We start from the raw sequence: 16,746 nt of genomic DNA on the forward strand, positions 1-16,746 counted from the left end.
GTTTGAATTCGTTTTAAAACATAGTTTAACGGCAACATAGTTTTCCAACGTGAAATAAATGAATACGCTGTCAAATGTGCCGTCCGAGGCAGAGTCTGATCGCCACGTTCGGCACACGTGATAGCTCGCTGCTCTCTGATTGGTTGAAGCGTTTTTTGGACATAGCTCGGTAAGTACTTCTCCGATTAATTTAAAACCTTGAAAAGGCACATCCTCGGGTCCCCAGCAATATACCTGGCAAGTTTCAAGTATATCGGACCGGTAGTTGTCGAGAAACAGCGGTCACAGACAAACGTACAAACAGAGATTAGTGGAATTATAGATAGACTAGGGCATTGCCCGTACTATATCTATATCTAAAATTATATCCCCCCCCCCCCTCTATTTACATGAAATGGTTTGGTCCAAAGCGAACGGCTTGCGAGTACGGTGACAATCCCCCCCCTCTATTTACATGCAATGGTTTGGTCCAAAGCGAACGGCTTCCGGAGTTTGGTAAAGAAATCGCCATCGCGTGCACAAACGCGCAGGAAAGCGAATGAATCGCAAATTCGGTTTTATTAGTTTTAAAACATAGTTTAACGCCAACATAGTTTGCAAACGTGAAATAAATGAATACGCTGTCAAATGTGCCATCCGAGGCAGAGTGTGTCCTCCACGTTCGGCACACGCGATCGTTCGCTGCTCTCTGATTGGTTGAATCGTTTTTTGGACATAGCTCGGTAAGTAATTGTCCGATTAATATGAAACCTTGAAAAGGCACATCCTCGGGTCCCCAGCAATATACCTGGCAAGTTAAAAGTATATCGGACCCGTGGTTGTCGAGAAACAGCGGTCACAGACAAACAAACGTACAGAGATTACTGGAATTATAGATAGATACTAAAAACTACACTTTATCTGTTTAACATAAAGTAGCCAATGGAAGTGGCGTTGTAACTTGTAGTTCAATAAAGGATGAAGAATCTTTTTAAAAAGAATAATTTGGCTCGGCCCTTCGTAGTATTCTCATCTGAACCACTCGCTCATGATGCTCATAATCCAGGTTGAAATCCAAAGTCCCATATACGTTTGACTTCCACAATTCATCTTACTATAATTCACCAAATGTCTGTCTGTCTGTCTGTTGCCAGGTACCGCAAAAACGGCTGAACCGATCACAACGAAATTTTGGGTGGGTAATCCTGGGACCCCCTGGAGTAAAATAGGCTATATCGTTTTTCCAATTTTTTTTCAATTTTCCAATTTTTCCAATTTCAAATTTTTCCAATTTTCTAGTTTTTCCAAACACGATGGAATAATATTTACCGACATGAAAAGTGATGTGGATTTTATTGAAATTCTACAAATACTGTTTAGATTTTGATGATTTGCCTGTGATATGATTTAACGGATGTTTATATAAATCGTTTAAAATAAAAAAAAGCCTTCATTTTCTGATATTTTGCCTTTTCATTTGGGCCTCCCAATTGAAGCCCCGCCCATAAGGGGGGTACCGTTGCTAGTTATTTAAATGCATTTGAGAATTCTCTACTAATCTCCTTTAATTAATGTAAAAGTACAATTATTTATGTACAAACTCCACTGGGAGTCTTAGATCAACGAAAAAAAATAAAAGGATGAAGATTGGCTTCCATAACCATTGTCTTGTGAAAAGAGAGAACATGACAGAAGATGCAGGAGGAAGTCAGACAGAGCTAATTTACAGTTGTGCTCTGGAAGTTCTCTCACGAACACATAGTCATCCATCTCCAAGGCTACAAAGAGAGAGGAGGCGAATATATTCCTGCTTTCGTGCTGCACCCAATGTCTCTACACAATATGCTATATTGGACACCTGGCACCATTCGATAACGAGATTCTCTGGTTGTCTATAGTGGTGAATCCCTTGGTTGCAGGTTAAATATACTTTGACTTCAAGCATCGGCTTTTATTCCACCTCTCATGCTAACTAATAAATGTCATTTTTAACTCAACTGGACTATTGTCCAGTTGAGTTCATCACATACTGAACCCTCCGGCGTCTGTCGTCGTCGTCTGTCGTCCGTTAACTTTTCGACGTTAACACTCCAGCGTCCACAAATATCAACCGATTCTGATCAAACTTGACAAGCAGCATCATTACCCCAAGGACCAGGTTGGTATTACATTTCAGCCCGATCCGTTGAAAAATGGCGGACTTAGGCGACCATTTTGTTTTTGGTCATGAAAACGACATTAACACTCTGGCGTCCACAAATATTAACAGATTTTGATCAAACTTAGAATGTTTAACCCTTACAACACAAGGTAGGTGGCTATTGCATGTCAACCAGATCTGTCACAAAATGGCCGCCATAGGCCGCCATATTGTTTTCAGCTCCGAAACGACGTTAAGACTCCAACGTCCACAAATATTTATGGATTTTGATCAAACTTGCTGTGTGAGACTCTTACCACACAAGGTAGGTTGCTATCGCATGTCAACCAGATCTGTCACAAAATGGCCGCCATAGGCCGGCATATACAAGTACAAGGATACAAGGACCTTAAAATTATTACACAAGGTTGTTGGCTTTTCATTTAAGTCAAATTTAGTACAGACAACTGACCTACTTTAAAGTTGTCCAGTCAGTTCAGTTGAGTTCTGCTTCCCTGGAAGCTGTAGTTATGGATAATAATGGGAATTGCTAAGAACACAAGACAAAAGGGTTGTTTTTAGAAAAAGTCTTTTCTCACCCTTGTTTCCACCATTTTTGGGAATCCATAGGAGTAGGACATCCCTCGACACCGGCCCCACCATTTAGGCTTTTGATCCTGTATGTCAAAGAGATGAAGAAATATGTCGTAACTGTCGTCGTACTTTATGGTTATTGTAAAACCGATTGGATCGGCTCTGTAGACACAAAGGTACTGGCCCAAAAATTCTCAGGTCAAAACACTTCAAATTGATTTGCCAGTATCGCATTCCAATAAACGAGTTTTTCACATTTAGGATAAATTCAGAAAACTCCTTCCCTGAATAACACATCCCCAAGCACATTGGTCATGCTTTACATTTGCCAAGTGATTGTCAGGAAGCCGAGTATGAAGTTCATGGACTGATATATATTCTCATGACGAGCATTCCAAAGGGAGGCACAGCAAGAGGAATGATGCTCCCAAGTGTCCAACGACCTTTGAAGGGCAAGCATTTGATTGGGAATTTGTCGGCTATGACTCAGGTTGGAGAGGAAATTTGAAACTTTTCCAAATAATTAATTGGCACAACCAAGTAGGGAACCACCATTCCCATGAGTCACCTCATACATGATTTCCGATGGCCGAGCGACAACAATTTCCGTCGTGCCGATGATTTTTCTGATCAACAGGTGCTCTTTGCTCCCCTATCTACATGCTGCGTTTCCCTCCAAAATGAGAAATGAAGACTGTGTCGAAATTACATCTCATAAGAATGTTATTCTTATCTACGTACCACTTCCCATTCCCAATTTCCCTTCCCTTTACTCTTTTGATGATGTCCATGTCGTTTGCTTCTGTGTGCTTCTTTTTTTCTTCAACATGCCTAATAATGCCAATTTATTACATGTGGATTGAATCTCACCATTTCTCCTGCACCCCCTACCCTGCCCCCCTTTTCTTTTCTCGCCTTTCTTTGTTGCTTTCGCAGGGCATCTTGGCCTGGAGTTTGCTGGTATGACCTCTTTTTTAAATCTCACACCTTGCCTGCCTTCACTGATGCTTTTTGTGAATGTAAAATTGAGTGATTTCGAAACTCGTTGCTTGGCCTTCCTGCATAAAACCAAAGGAAGAAAGGAAACTAACACAGAGCATGCTTTGAATCAAACACATCGAAAAAGTTCTTGCTTTGAAATGTATTAATAACAATTTGGATTTGTTCTACTGACGATAGTAAGCACCCATTTCATCTTTAACGAAAATTCATTCCTAACACCAAACACCATTATTGGAGTCAATACTTCCAGAACTAACACGTAAAACTCATCTGGATTTTCATTTTTGCCCAAAACAAAGAACTAACTAATGCTCACAGTTTCTGTTACTAATTTGCCTAAAATGCTTAACAGGTTTTGTATTTTTGCAGTTAAAATTCCAAAAACATCTCATTTAGGTAAGCTATAGAGGCCACACCACAACCGGTTGGTTATACAGCACAAACCGCACTGAAACATTTCAAAGTTTACTTGTTGTATGTTCATCATACCGTGGAGCTCACAAGGCTGCTGTGCTGTGAGGCATTGCATGTGTGTGTAAAATAACGTATGACCGCCGCAGCAGCAGCAATGCTTCATACAAAACCGAGTCACGCAGAAACGTTTGTGAAACACACATTGCATTTATATAATTACCGATGTCTCCATTGCCAAACACAGGCACGGGATTAGAAATGAATTTCCTGAAATATTAATGTGCGTCTGTTCCTTTAATAGTGCAGGCCCAACCACTAATGCTTTCTTACCTGAACTGTCACCCGCTTCCACTCCCATTGGCATTGCACACACTTTGCTTTTCTAAAATGATAGTGAGAAATAGTACGTAATTTCTCGCCAAATTATACCTGTCCACTGGATTATAATCTAAAATTGTGTAAAATAAATATATAATATTGCGAACCGTATTTCCCGACTCAAACACCGTATAATGTTTTGAAAGAGGTTTTCACCTGAAATGGGGTGCCTCGTTATCTCCTCCATCTCCTCCTCCTTCCCTTCCTCCCTCTCCTTCCCCTCCACTCCTTCCCCTCCATTCCTTCCCCCCTTCCTCTTTCACGCCAAATTCTACCTGTCCACTGGATTATAATCTAAAATTGTGTAAAATAAATATATAATATTGCGAACCGTATTTCCCGAATCAAACACCGTATAATGTTTTGAAAGAGGTTTTCACCTGAAATGGGGTGCCTCGTTATCTCCTCCATCTCCTCCTCCTTCCCTCCCTCCCACTCCTTCCCCTCCACTCCTTCCCCCCTTCCTCTTTCACGCCAAATTCTACCTGTCCACTGGATTATAATCTAAAATTGTGTAAAATAAATATATAATATTGCGAACCGTATTTCCTGACTCAAACACCCTATAATGCTTTGAAAGAGGTTTTCACCTGAAATGGGGTGCCTCGTTATCTCCTCCTCCTCCTTCCCTTCCCCTCCACTCCACTCCTTCCCCCCTTCCTCTTCCACGTTCTAGCAAATCTATCATAATTATATTATAATTTAAAATATTGCCGAGAAACTAGTAAATATTTTTTTAACAGGTGTAATGCACAGGTGCAATTACCATGGAACGAGATTAGTCACAATAATCCATAAATGTCAACGTTTTTTATTATAATTTTTCCATACATAACTATATATAATTAGTGAGGAACTATTTTCCTTATTGATTATATATATTTTTTGTTGAGAAATAAATAAACGTCGGCATTTATTGAACTATTGCGAGAGTCTGGTCCCAATCTAACTTTTGAACGCAGCACATTCCCTCCATTTAACATTGATTTGATGGACGATTCCATAAATCAGATAATCAGAGGCATAAAGTTCAGCTCTCACGTTACCCGATTGCTATTTGTGTTTTGATATGGCCCAATCCGTCTTTTCGTGTTTCGTTATTGCTCAAAGCACTGACATTCATTACCAAAGTGTTTGTGCAATTCACGTTGAAAGTTTGAGTTATAAGCCAATTGGCGACGCGATTACTAAAAAAGGACAGAACACACAGCAAACAGCCAATCAGGTAACTCGATGGAAATGCTCCTCTCATTCACATTTAAAATTACAATCACGCTTTCCATAAAGGAGAAGCATTCCTTAAATGGGGGAATGTCGTGCACTGTTTGAAATTCTGAATGTTGAGTTTTATTCATTCTGATTGAATGCGGACACTGACGGCAGCTTCTTCATATTGTAACGTTCTCCTTTGCTGCCATGCAAGCATTCAGGCTGATAGGTAATCCGATAGTTTGAAATCTCTACATACCTGTACCCCCCATCATGCCACATTCCTACACAATGCTCTCTCCCACCCGAGGCTCTCATCGTGTTGGCAACGCAAATCCACGACGCCATTGTTTTTAACCTTCATGAGCACGTCCCCGGCAATATAAAATGCCTGGCCGGTCGTGAGGCCTGCTCGAAAATACTAGCTGCACAATTCGTGCATGGCCTGTGCACTCCCTCATTTGCATTCCTACTGGCTGTCCCTTTTGTGTAAGTCCAGCCTCCCTCCGCATGCATGCACTGCCACTGTCCATCACCGCAGGGCCATTTCCGAACCAACCATAACTTTGTGTAGCAGTTTTGTGGAATTCAGTCAATTGTTTTGATGTGAGCGTGTCTACCGTTACAATCTTCTGTCGCAGCGGTTACATTTTTCCAATTTTAACTGCACTTTGAGTCAAAAAAGATGTGATTAGTGTACTTGTACACATTCTGCGTGTGATTAAAAGACGTGTTTATTCGTCGGCTATGTGGCCTTGCTTGTGCTGCGGTGAGCCCCACGTCCCCCCTGAAGGTATTTGGCTGCCTGGCATGGGCTCTTATCGACTCTACGGCTGCAGATTCAAATGTACAAATTGGCAGCCGTCAACCAGTTTTACTTTCATTTGGGAAAACAAAGTTTGAAAACACCAAACAGTGACTTGCCGAATATTGTTTGACTTCTTGACAATAAACCAAATTCCACTCCCAATCAAACTCAATTTCGTTTGTGGAAATGGATGGAGCACATTGTTGTTGTTTATTACAAATTCTAATGCAATTCTAAAAATGGTAGACTGCTAAGACTTCCCCAGGCAGAGGTACCACAAGGGGGGGGGGGGTCGTGCTATGAAGTGTGCTAGCAAGCTCTTCATTTTGCCAATGTAATGACCCCTCTTTCCTGCCTGCCGGCCTGGATTCCAGAAGCAGAGGAGTTGTACCAGAAGCGAGTCTTGACCATCACGGGCATCTGCATTGCACTGCTGGTTGTTGGCATCATGTGCGTGGTCGCCTACTGCAAGACCAAGTAGGTGGCACATTCGTGAAAAAATATATATATATATATTCAATTGCGTTAAAAACAATTAAATCTCTCATGTGCAAAAAGTGCAATTACTATGATTTTGAGATTTTATTGATTCAAATTGCACACTCCTAAATATATATATTATATATATATATATATATATATATATATATATATATATATATATATATATATATATATATATACAAACTTGGCATTTAATATGGAATTTTTTTTTTTCTTGACTTGGGTTTACTTTCTTAACTCAGTATATCAATCTGGTGAGTTTCTTTTACACTTTGGTGATTTATTTGTTAAAAGAACCATGTCACTGATTGTCTGTCGCAGCAAGAAGTCAACAACAGGATTATATCACAGGTGGCGTGGCAAAATGTAAGGACAGGTACATTTGATGATTGGCTTCACAGTCGGGTATACAAGGGTTGGTGCGTTCTGTATTAGTGGAAAACAACTGCTGCACGTCTCCAAAAGTTATTGCCGCTTCCTCTGGAGATGGTCCGTCAACTCGACAGTGCTGTTTGTCATGGAGTGGTGGCTTTACGAAATTACGGCATGAAACAGCGTGCTATTGCTCGGCAGTATGGCATCACTCAAGGTCAGGTGTCAAAGATCCTGAAACGAAATGCTCAGAGGGGTGTCCCTACTCCAATACCGAGGCCAGGACGTCCCCGCAGAACCACAAGGAGGGATGATCGCCAGCTGCACCGGTTTGTCCGCAATGGCCGTACCAAGTCAGCTAATCGGCTTAGGGCTGAGTGGCAGCAACTGACAAATGTGCCTGTATTCAGAAGGCTAGTCAACCAACGACTGGTTCAAGCAGGCTATTGTGCCAGGCGTCCCCTGAGAACGCCACGCCTGACCAGACAACACTGCCAGCACCGATTGCAGTGGGCCAGAGAGCACCGTCAATGGCAGCCAGGACACTGGAATCACGTGATCTTCAGTGACGAGTCTAGATTTCTGGTCTATCGTCAAGATGGCCGCGTGCGAGTGCGCAGACAAGTGCATGAAGCCTACAACAAAGATTGTATAGTGCCAAGAGTCCAAGCTGGAGGTGATGGGGTGACGGTTTTGGCTGCTTTTCATGCAGGGGGCAAAACTGACCTGGTTGTTCTGAATGGAAATCTGAACCAGTTCAAGTACAGGGCCATTCTGGAAGAAACATTGCTTCCATTTGCTCGTGCAGCCTTTCGAGGAAACTTTGTCTTCCAAGATGACAATGCACGGCCTCATCGTGCTCGCATGATCCAACACTTTCTTGCTGACCGTGGTGTAGGGCATATGGAGTGGCCTGCCATGTCCCCGGATATGAATCCGATAGAGAACTTGTGGGCAGAATTAACGCGTCAAATCGACCACTTGGACCAGCAGCCGACCTCTGTGCGTGAATTGCAGCAGGCTATTGTCACTGCATGGCAAGCGATACCTGTCCAAACCTTGGCAAATCTCGTGAACAGCATGCCTCAAAGTGTACGTGCTCTCCTGAATGCTCGTGGGGGTTACACGAAGTACTGAACAGTAATTTTACTGTCCGTAATCCCAGTCGTAATTTAGCTTTTGTTTTTGTTAAAAAAATTTTTTGGCTCATGTGCAAAATAAAGAGATACTTCTGGAAAACGTACAGAAGTTTAACACATTACTGTCCATGAATTGAGTTCGATATCAGTTTACATCACTTTCAAGGATCAATTTATTTGCTTCGAAATGTCAAATGTGGTTTTTGTTTCTTTTAATAATAATTATAATAATTCATTTATTTTGTATAGCGCTTTTCCAGAAGCCCAAAGGCGCTTTGACAGAGTGGCAAACATAATGCATAACAATACATGAAAACAACAATTTCAAAAAAGACAAGAATCAATAGGGAAATATTAAAGGTCACATTAACAAAATCTAGAATAATTTCAACATAATTCCAATGAACTTTTGGTTCTAAGACATCTTGAAAAGTAAGTTCACCCCCACAAACAAAATATTCCATATTAAATGCCAAGTCTGTATATATATGTATATATATATATATATATATACTAGCTTGGTGAGGGTACTGAGGAACGGGCTTGTTTTAGCTGAGGATAATGACTGCACCTGAGTTGCTGTGTTGTCATGATTTTCACCAATCATAATACAAACAATTATTTTGCACAAATTTATTTGTAATGTTTGTGATATTACATTTTTATAAGCAATTTAGGTTGAAACAAGTACAAAAAGTTTTAATTAAAACAAAAGCCACGTCGATGTTACACAATGCCTAGATGCAGCTGTGCCTATAACGTCGATGTTATAGGCACAGGACATTCCTATTGATTCGATTACTTGATGTTATTTTTGTGCAAAGTGAAAATATATCTCGGCAATTTCCCGTGTGTGGCCACGAATTTTTAATATATCTCGGCATTTTCCCGTCTGTTATTTCAGGCGGTGTATGACTGACGATGCCGCGATTTAAAAAAAATATATCTCGCCAATTTCCCGTGTGTGGCGACACGTGAACGAAGCTATGCTCCTCTCTCCACATTATTGTGACGACGTATAAATTAAATATTTCATCGTGACGATTGTCATCAAATGGACGAATTTTTAATATATCTCGGCATTTTCCCGTCTCTTATTTCGGGCGGTGTATGACTGACCATGCCGCGATTTAAAAAAAAAAAATCTCAATGGACTTGAAGTTACAGGCCTTTGAGAATTCATTTCGTTCTATAAAGGGCAACTTTCATCGGATTTTCTTCCCTTTTTTTTCACCGAGTCTAAAACTATGTTAGCGACTGTGAAAAATGAAATGATATATCGAATTTGATTTGAAATAAAACTGTGTGAGAGAGGAAGACACCACGGGCCTACAAAACAGGCCTCAAAGCTATGCGAGTTAATAAAATGGTGGATATTTGTTTATATGAAGGCTCTCCCAGAATGGGTGGAGCTATGGTTCCCAGAATGGGTAGTGCTTTGAGGTTTTGTCTTCTCTGCAAGAACAAGAAGAAGAACAAGAAGAACAACAACAACAGCAGAGGGCACTCTATGAGCAGCGTCTGCGACGCGGCTAAAAATATATAAAATTCAAAAAAGAAACCCTCAGCACATATATGCGGGAGGGATAGGTGCAGACTGGAAGTTTGGGACGATTACACCTCACCACCACGTAATTCAAAACACCTCACCACCACATAATTCAAAACACCTCACCACCACGTAATTTAAAACACCTCACCCTCATGTAATTTAAAACACCTCACCACCACATAATTCAAAACACCTCACCACCACGTAATTCAAAACACCTCACCACCACGTAATTCAAAACACCTTACCACCATGTAATTCAAAGCACCTCACCACGACGTAATTTAAAACACCTCACCACCAAGTAATTCAAAACACCTAACCACCACATAATTTAAAACACCTCACCACCACGTAATTCAAAACACCTTACCACCATGTAATTCAAAACACCTCACCACCACGTAATTTAAAACACCTCACCACCAAGTAATTCAAAACGCCTTACCACCAACTAATTCAAAACACCTCACCACCACATAATTAAAAACACCTCACCACCAAGTAATTCAAAACACCTCACCATCACATAATTCAAAATACCTCACCACCACGTGATTCAAAACCACCACCACGTTATTAAAAACACTTCACAACCACGGAAACAAAAGTTTCAGGGAGTAGTTCAGTGACAACAGACACTGCCCAGATATGTAGATATATAGATAAACTAGCCGAAACCCGTGGCACATCCACGGAAGGGAGGATGTGGTGTATGGATAGAGTGTACCATTATGGATGGCATCGGGGAGCGCTCATGGGATCTTCTTCTTCCGTTAAGCTCCAATTTTTTCTCTTTAAGTTAAGTCCAATCAGTCCTCTCTGCTCGAAGTGCTCAGGCCATGCCTTCCCGGTCTCATACTTTTATTTCCGTTCGGTGTAGAAAGAGATTGACATATCGTTCATCTGTTTTCAGCTCGTTATCTTTAAGCTTCCTTACGTCTCGCCACCTGCTACACCTCTCTGAGTTACGAGGATTTATGCAACGCACCCCGAGTATCGTAACGTCACTCCATTTAACTTTATTAAAATGACGATAAAGACATGAAACCCGTGGAACATCCACGGAAGGGAGGATGTGGTGTATGGATAGAGTGTACCATTATGGATGGCATAGGGGAGCGCTCATGGGATCTTCTTCTTCCGTTAAGCTCCAATTTTTTCTCTTTAAGTTAAGTCCAATCAGTCCTCTCTGCTCGAAGTGCTCAGGCCATGCCTTCCCGCTCTCATACTTTTATTGCCGTTCGGTGTAGAAAGGGATTGACATATCGTTCGTCTGTTTCAGCTCGTTATCTTTAAGCTTCCTTACGTCTCGCCACCTGCTACACCTCTGAGTTACGAGGATTTATGCAACGCACCCCGAGTATCTCAACGTCACTCCATTTAACTTTATTAAAATGACGATAAAGACGTTTCCTTATATATCCTAATTTAAAATGTTCAAGGGAATAAAAAACCCATTTGGTTCACACCACCCATGTTCACACCACTCGACTGTCCAATCAGCGGACGGCTCGCTTCGCCTTCGCCCAGCAGACGCCAATACGATGGCGTCGTAAGATGGCGTCGTATCGGCAGTTAATCGGACGCTTTTGTGCCCCAACGTCGGCTAATTCAGATTTTTCGAGTATGGCTGTACGTGATAAACAAAGAGCGCGGTTCGAAGATCGTAAATCCATTAGTGCCGTGGGCATCGGGTGACTGGGTGCGGCGTAAAAGGGATAACAAAGTCGAGTCCTTACACTATTATTATATAGACTAGCCGAAACCCGTGGAACATCCACGGAAGGGAGGATGTGGCGTATGGATAGAGTGTACCATTATGGATGGCATAGGGGATAGATGGTAAATCCATTAGTGCCGTGGGCATCGGGTCACTGGGTGCGGCGTAAAAGGGATAACAAAGTCGAGTCCTTACGCTATTATTATATAGACGGTATTATTATATAGATACTCCCCGTCGATGTGCTTCTGTGGTAATCGCGAATATGAGTCACATACACGGTCACAGTGCCTGACGCCACTGTGACCGTGTTTTGCTTAATAAATCTACGAGTCACAAAACACGAACCGAACTCACCTCAAGCAGTAAAAAGGTGCAAATTGCTCCTAGAAACCACCTCATCTCTTCAGACCTCAACACACCTCGATAAGTGACGGCAGCGCTCATGGGATCTTCTTCTTCCGTTAAGCTCCAATTTTTTCTCTTTAAGTTAAGGCCAATCAGTCCTCTCTGCTCGAAGTGCTCAGGCCATGCCTGCCCGCTCTCATACTTTTATTTCCGTTCGGTGTAGAAAGAGATTGACATATCGTTCGTCTGTTTTCAGCTCGTTATCTTTAAGCTTCCTTATGTCTCGCCACCTGCTACACCTCTCTGAGTGAAGAGGATTTATGCAACGCACCCCGCGTATCGCGATGTCACTCCATTTAACTTTATTAAAATGACGATAAAGACGTGAAACCCGTGGAACATCCACGGAAGGGAGGATGTGGTGCATGGATAGAGTGTACCATTATGGATGGCATAGGGGAGCGCTCATGGGATCTTCTTCTTCCGTTAAGCTCCAATTTTTTCTCTTTAAGTTAAGTCCAATCAGTCCTCTCTGTTCGAAGTGCTCAGGCCATGCCTTCCCGCTCTCATACTTTTATTTCCGTTCGGTGTAGAAAGAGATTGACATATCGTTCGTCTGTTTTCAGCTCGTTATCTTTAAGCTTCCTTACGTCTCGCCACCTGCTACACCTCTCTGAGTTACGAGGATTTATGCAACGTACCCCGAGTATCGCAACGTCACTCCATTTAACTTTATTAAAATGACGATAAAGACGTTTCCTTATATATCCTAATTTAAAATGTGCAAGGGAATAAAAAGACCATTTGGTTCACACCACCCATGATCACACCACTCGACTGTCCAATCAGCGGACGGTTCGCTTCGCCTTCGCCCAGCAGACGCCAATACGATGGCGTCATAAGATGGCGTCGTATCGGCAGTTAATCGGATGCTTTTGGGTCCCAACGTCGGCTAATTCAGATTTTTCAAGTATGGCTGTACATGATAAACAAAGAGCGCGGTTCGTAGATCGTAAACCCATTAGTGCCGTGGGCATCGGGTCACTGGGTGCGGCATAAAAGGGATAACAAAGTCGAGTCCTTACGGTATTATTATATAGATGAGCCGAAACCCGTGGAACATCCACGGAAGGGAGGATGTGGTGTATGGATAGAGTGTACCATTATGGATGGCATAGGGGATTTGCTTGTCCGAGTAAGAGTTAGGAAGAAAGATCAATTTTCACTTGTGCAAAAATGCTACTCACAATTACATCGCCTGTGCGTCGGCCTGTGATTGAGCCAGAGAGTTGGCCTGTGAGTCAACTTCCTTTCCAATGTCTGCAAGAGTTGAAATACTGATTGTGAATGTGTAAAATTATATGAAAGAAGAACATGCATATCAATAGACGATGCCATCGAAAAGGAGAGCAGCTGTCCATAGAAATTGAAAAGGATGTCTGACTTATCAATTTGACATTATTGCACAGGAAATGACAAACAAAGAAACAGTTCATTTCCATCGGGTAATATTACGATGAGAGATCAGCCAATACCTTTATTATGTCCATCAGCATCCATGGCACTTAGAAAAAAAAAACGTGGCATCAGCCAGCCGCAGCCAACTATCACGTACCATCTCGAAGTCAATGCCATCCTTTTATCTCTTCGTATACAACTCACTGATCGCAACGTCACTCCATTTAACTTTATTAAAATGACGATAAAGACGTGAAACCCGTGGAACATCCACGGAAGGGATATCGTTCGTCTGTTTTCAGCTCGTTATCTTTAAGCTTCCTTACGTCTCGCCACCTGCTACACCTCTCTGAGTTACGAGGATTTATGCAACGCACCCCGAGTATCGCAACGTCACTCCATTTAACTTCATTAAAATGACGATAAAGACGTTTCCTTATATATCCTAATTTCAAATGTTCAAGGGAATAAAAAAGCTTCCTTACGTCTCGCCACCTGCTACACCTCTCTGAGTTACGAGGATTTATGCAACGCACCCCGAGTATCGCAACGTCACTCCATTTAACTTTATTAAAATGACGATAAAGACGTTTCCTTATATATCCTAATTTAAAATGTTCAAGGGAATAAAAAGACCATTTGGTTCACACCACCCATCACACCACTCGACTGTCGAATCAGCGGACGGCTCGCATCGCCTTCGCCCAGCAGACACCAATACGATGGTGTCGTAAGATGGCGTCGTATCGGCCGATAATTGGATGCTTTTGGGTCCCAAAGTCGGCGAATTCAGATTTTTCGAGTATGGCTGTACGTGATAAACAAAGAGCGCGGTTCGTAGATGGAAAATGCATTAGTGCCGTGGGCATCGGGGTCACTGGGTGCGGCGTAAAAGGGATAACAAAGTCGAGTCCTTACGGTATTATTATATAGATGACTGTACCTGAGTTGCTGTTTTGTCATGGTTTACACCAATCATAATTCAAACAATCATAATGCACAAATGTATTTGTAATATACGTGATATGACATTTTATGAAGAATTGAAGTTGAAAACTTAAGATTAAAAAAAAAAAATTTCCCCAAAAAATTCCCCCCAAGAAAAAAAATGGGAAATTTTTCTTTAAAAATACCCTTAGGACATACCGCCGGGAGAGATAGGTGCATACAGAAGTTTGGTACGTTTTCACAAAAGTTTGAGGGAGTTGTTCAGTGACACAACACAACACAGACACTGCACAGATATCTTTTTATATATACACTAGCTGAGGTACCCGGCTTCGCCCGGGTTGAATAAGAATAATACAAATATATGATGAAAAGAACATGTATATTTTAGAGCAATATCACAGTACATTTCCTACATGACGTTTTGTCAATTTTCAATTTCTCAAAACCTCTTGGTATACAACATTTCTGGTTTTCTTACTTGGTGCCAAGACATAAAGATTGCTTGGTTTTCCAACCCTCGAGCAGCCCACGTACAGCTGGCCATGGGAAGTACCCGGCATTGCCGGGCGGGGGAAGGGAGGGGAGGAGGAAGGGGAGGGGAGGGGAACGGGGGGGGAGGGGAGGAGAGGGAGGGGAGGGGAGAAGAGGGGGGGAGGGGAGAAGAGGGGGGGAGGGGAGAAGAGGGGGGGAGGGGAGAAGAGGGGTGAGGGGAGAAGAGGGGGGGAGGGGAGAAGGAGAGGGGGAGGAGGAGGGGGGAAGGGGGAGTGGAGGGGGAGGGGGAGGGGGGTGGGGGAGGGGAGGGGGGAAGGGGACGGGAAGGGGGGGAGGGGGAGGTGAGGGGGGAGGGGAGGAGAGGGTGGGGAGGGGAGAAGAGGAGGGAGGGGAGAAGAGGGGGGGGAGAAGAGGAGGGAGGGGGAGAAGAGGGGGGAGGGGAGAAGAGGAGGGGGGGGAGAAGAGGAGGGAGGGGGAGAAGAAGGGGGGAGGGGGAGAAGAGGAGGGAGGGGGAGAAGAGGGGGGGAGGGGAGAAGAGGAGGGAGGGGGAGGAGGGGAGGGGAGAAAAGGAGGGAGTAGGAGAGGGGAGGTGAGGGGGGGAGGGAGGGGGAGAGAGGGGAGGGAGAAGAGGGGGGAGGGAGAAGAGGGGGAGGGGAGAAGAGGGGGGGAGAAGAGGAGGGAGGGGGAGAAGAGGGGGGAGGGGGAGAAGAGGAGGGAGGGGAGAAGAGGAGGGAGGGGGAGGAGGAGAGGGGAGAAGAGGAGGGAGGGGGAGGAGGAGAGGGGAGGGGGGAGGGGGGAGGAGGGAGTGGAGGGGGAGGGGGGAACGGCTAACTTGGCAAGCGATAGCAGGCTTTTTACTTTTATTTTTACCTCAATGAGGGCTATATATATAGGTCCGTGCTTGGAGCCTTCAAGTTCAACATAAAGTTTTTTTAATGAAAAATAATGCAGATGTATAACAATCCACCAATGCAAGTTCAGAAATGAATGCAGATCCTTTACTTTGCGATACAAACGCAATTCCCGCCTTTCCAATGACGATCGAGGCCTCCACAGTGACCGCGCCTCTTCTTCCTCCTACAACTTCATCTCACTTCTTTCACTCAAAATGCACGAAATTCTGCCGCATGAAATTATGTAGAGGCCTCGTCGGGGGGGGTATAAGGTAGATAAGGAAGGCGTTGTAACAGAAGAATCAAAATAAAAGTGGAAGAACATAAGGAAATGGGAGCTATTCTGGACCCACAGCCAACCCGACAAACCATTGCAATACACCCCGAACGTCTAGCGCCGCCACAAACTACACCATGGAATTGCAGCTGGCGCGGTTTTATTTAAACCATTGATATTAAAATAAAATGTAGCCTAAAACCACCGGGATTTTATGCTGATTCCGAATCTGTGTCTAAAACTTTTCTCCGATGTGTAGTTCTTGAGTTATAAGCGGACATCCAGACAGACACACACACAAATGTATTTGTAATATACGTGATATTACCTTTTATAAACAATTGAAGTTGAAAACTTAAGTTGAAAAAAATATAATTTTCCCGAAAAAATTCCAAATATATATATATATATATATATATTGGACAATTTTCAAAAAAACATACCCTGAGCACATACCGACGGGAGAGATATGTGCATTCCAGAAGTTTGGTACGATTTCACAAAACTTTGAGT

General features: G+C 42.9%; 1 protein-coding gene across 1 annotated transcript in view; it reads left to right on the top strand.

Moving 5' to 3' along the window:
* Positions 1-16,746, top strand: part of LOC137433227 (pro-neuregulin-1, membrane-bound isoform-like) — a 376,724-nt gene that overhangs the window by 215,418 nt on the left and 144,560 nt on the right. The window contains exons 4-5 of the mRNA XM_078784011.1: positions 3,650-3,673; positions 6,899-7,001. Coding sequence (XP_078640137.1) covers positions 3,650-3,673; positions 6,899-7,001 — 127 coding nt within the window. The remainder of the gene's footprint in view (positions 1-3,649; positions 3,674-6,898; positions 7,002-16,746) is intronic.

This window comes from Myxine glutinosa, chromosome 8 (assembly GCF_964187855.1).
Source record: "Myxine glutinosa chromosome 8, kmMyxGlut1.1, whole genome shotgun sequence".
Lineage (NCBI taxonomy): Eukaryota > Metazoa > Chordata > Myxini > Myxiniformes > Myxinidae > Myxine > Myxine glutinosa.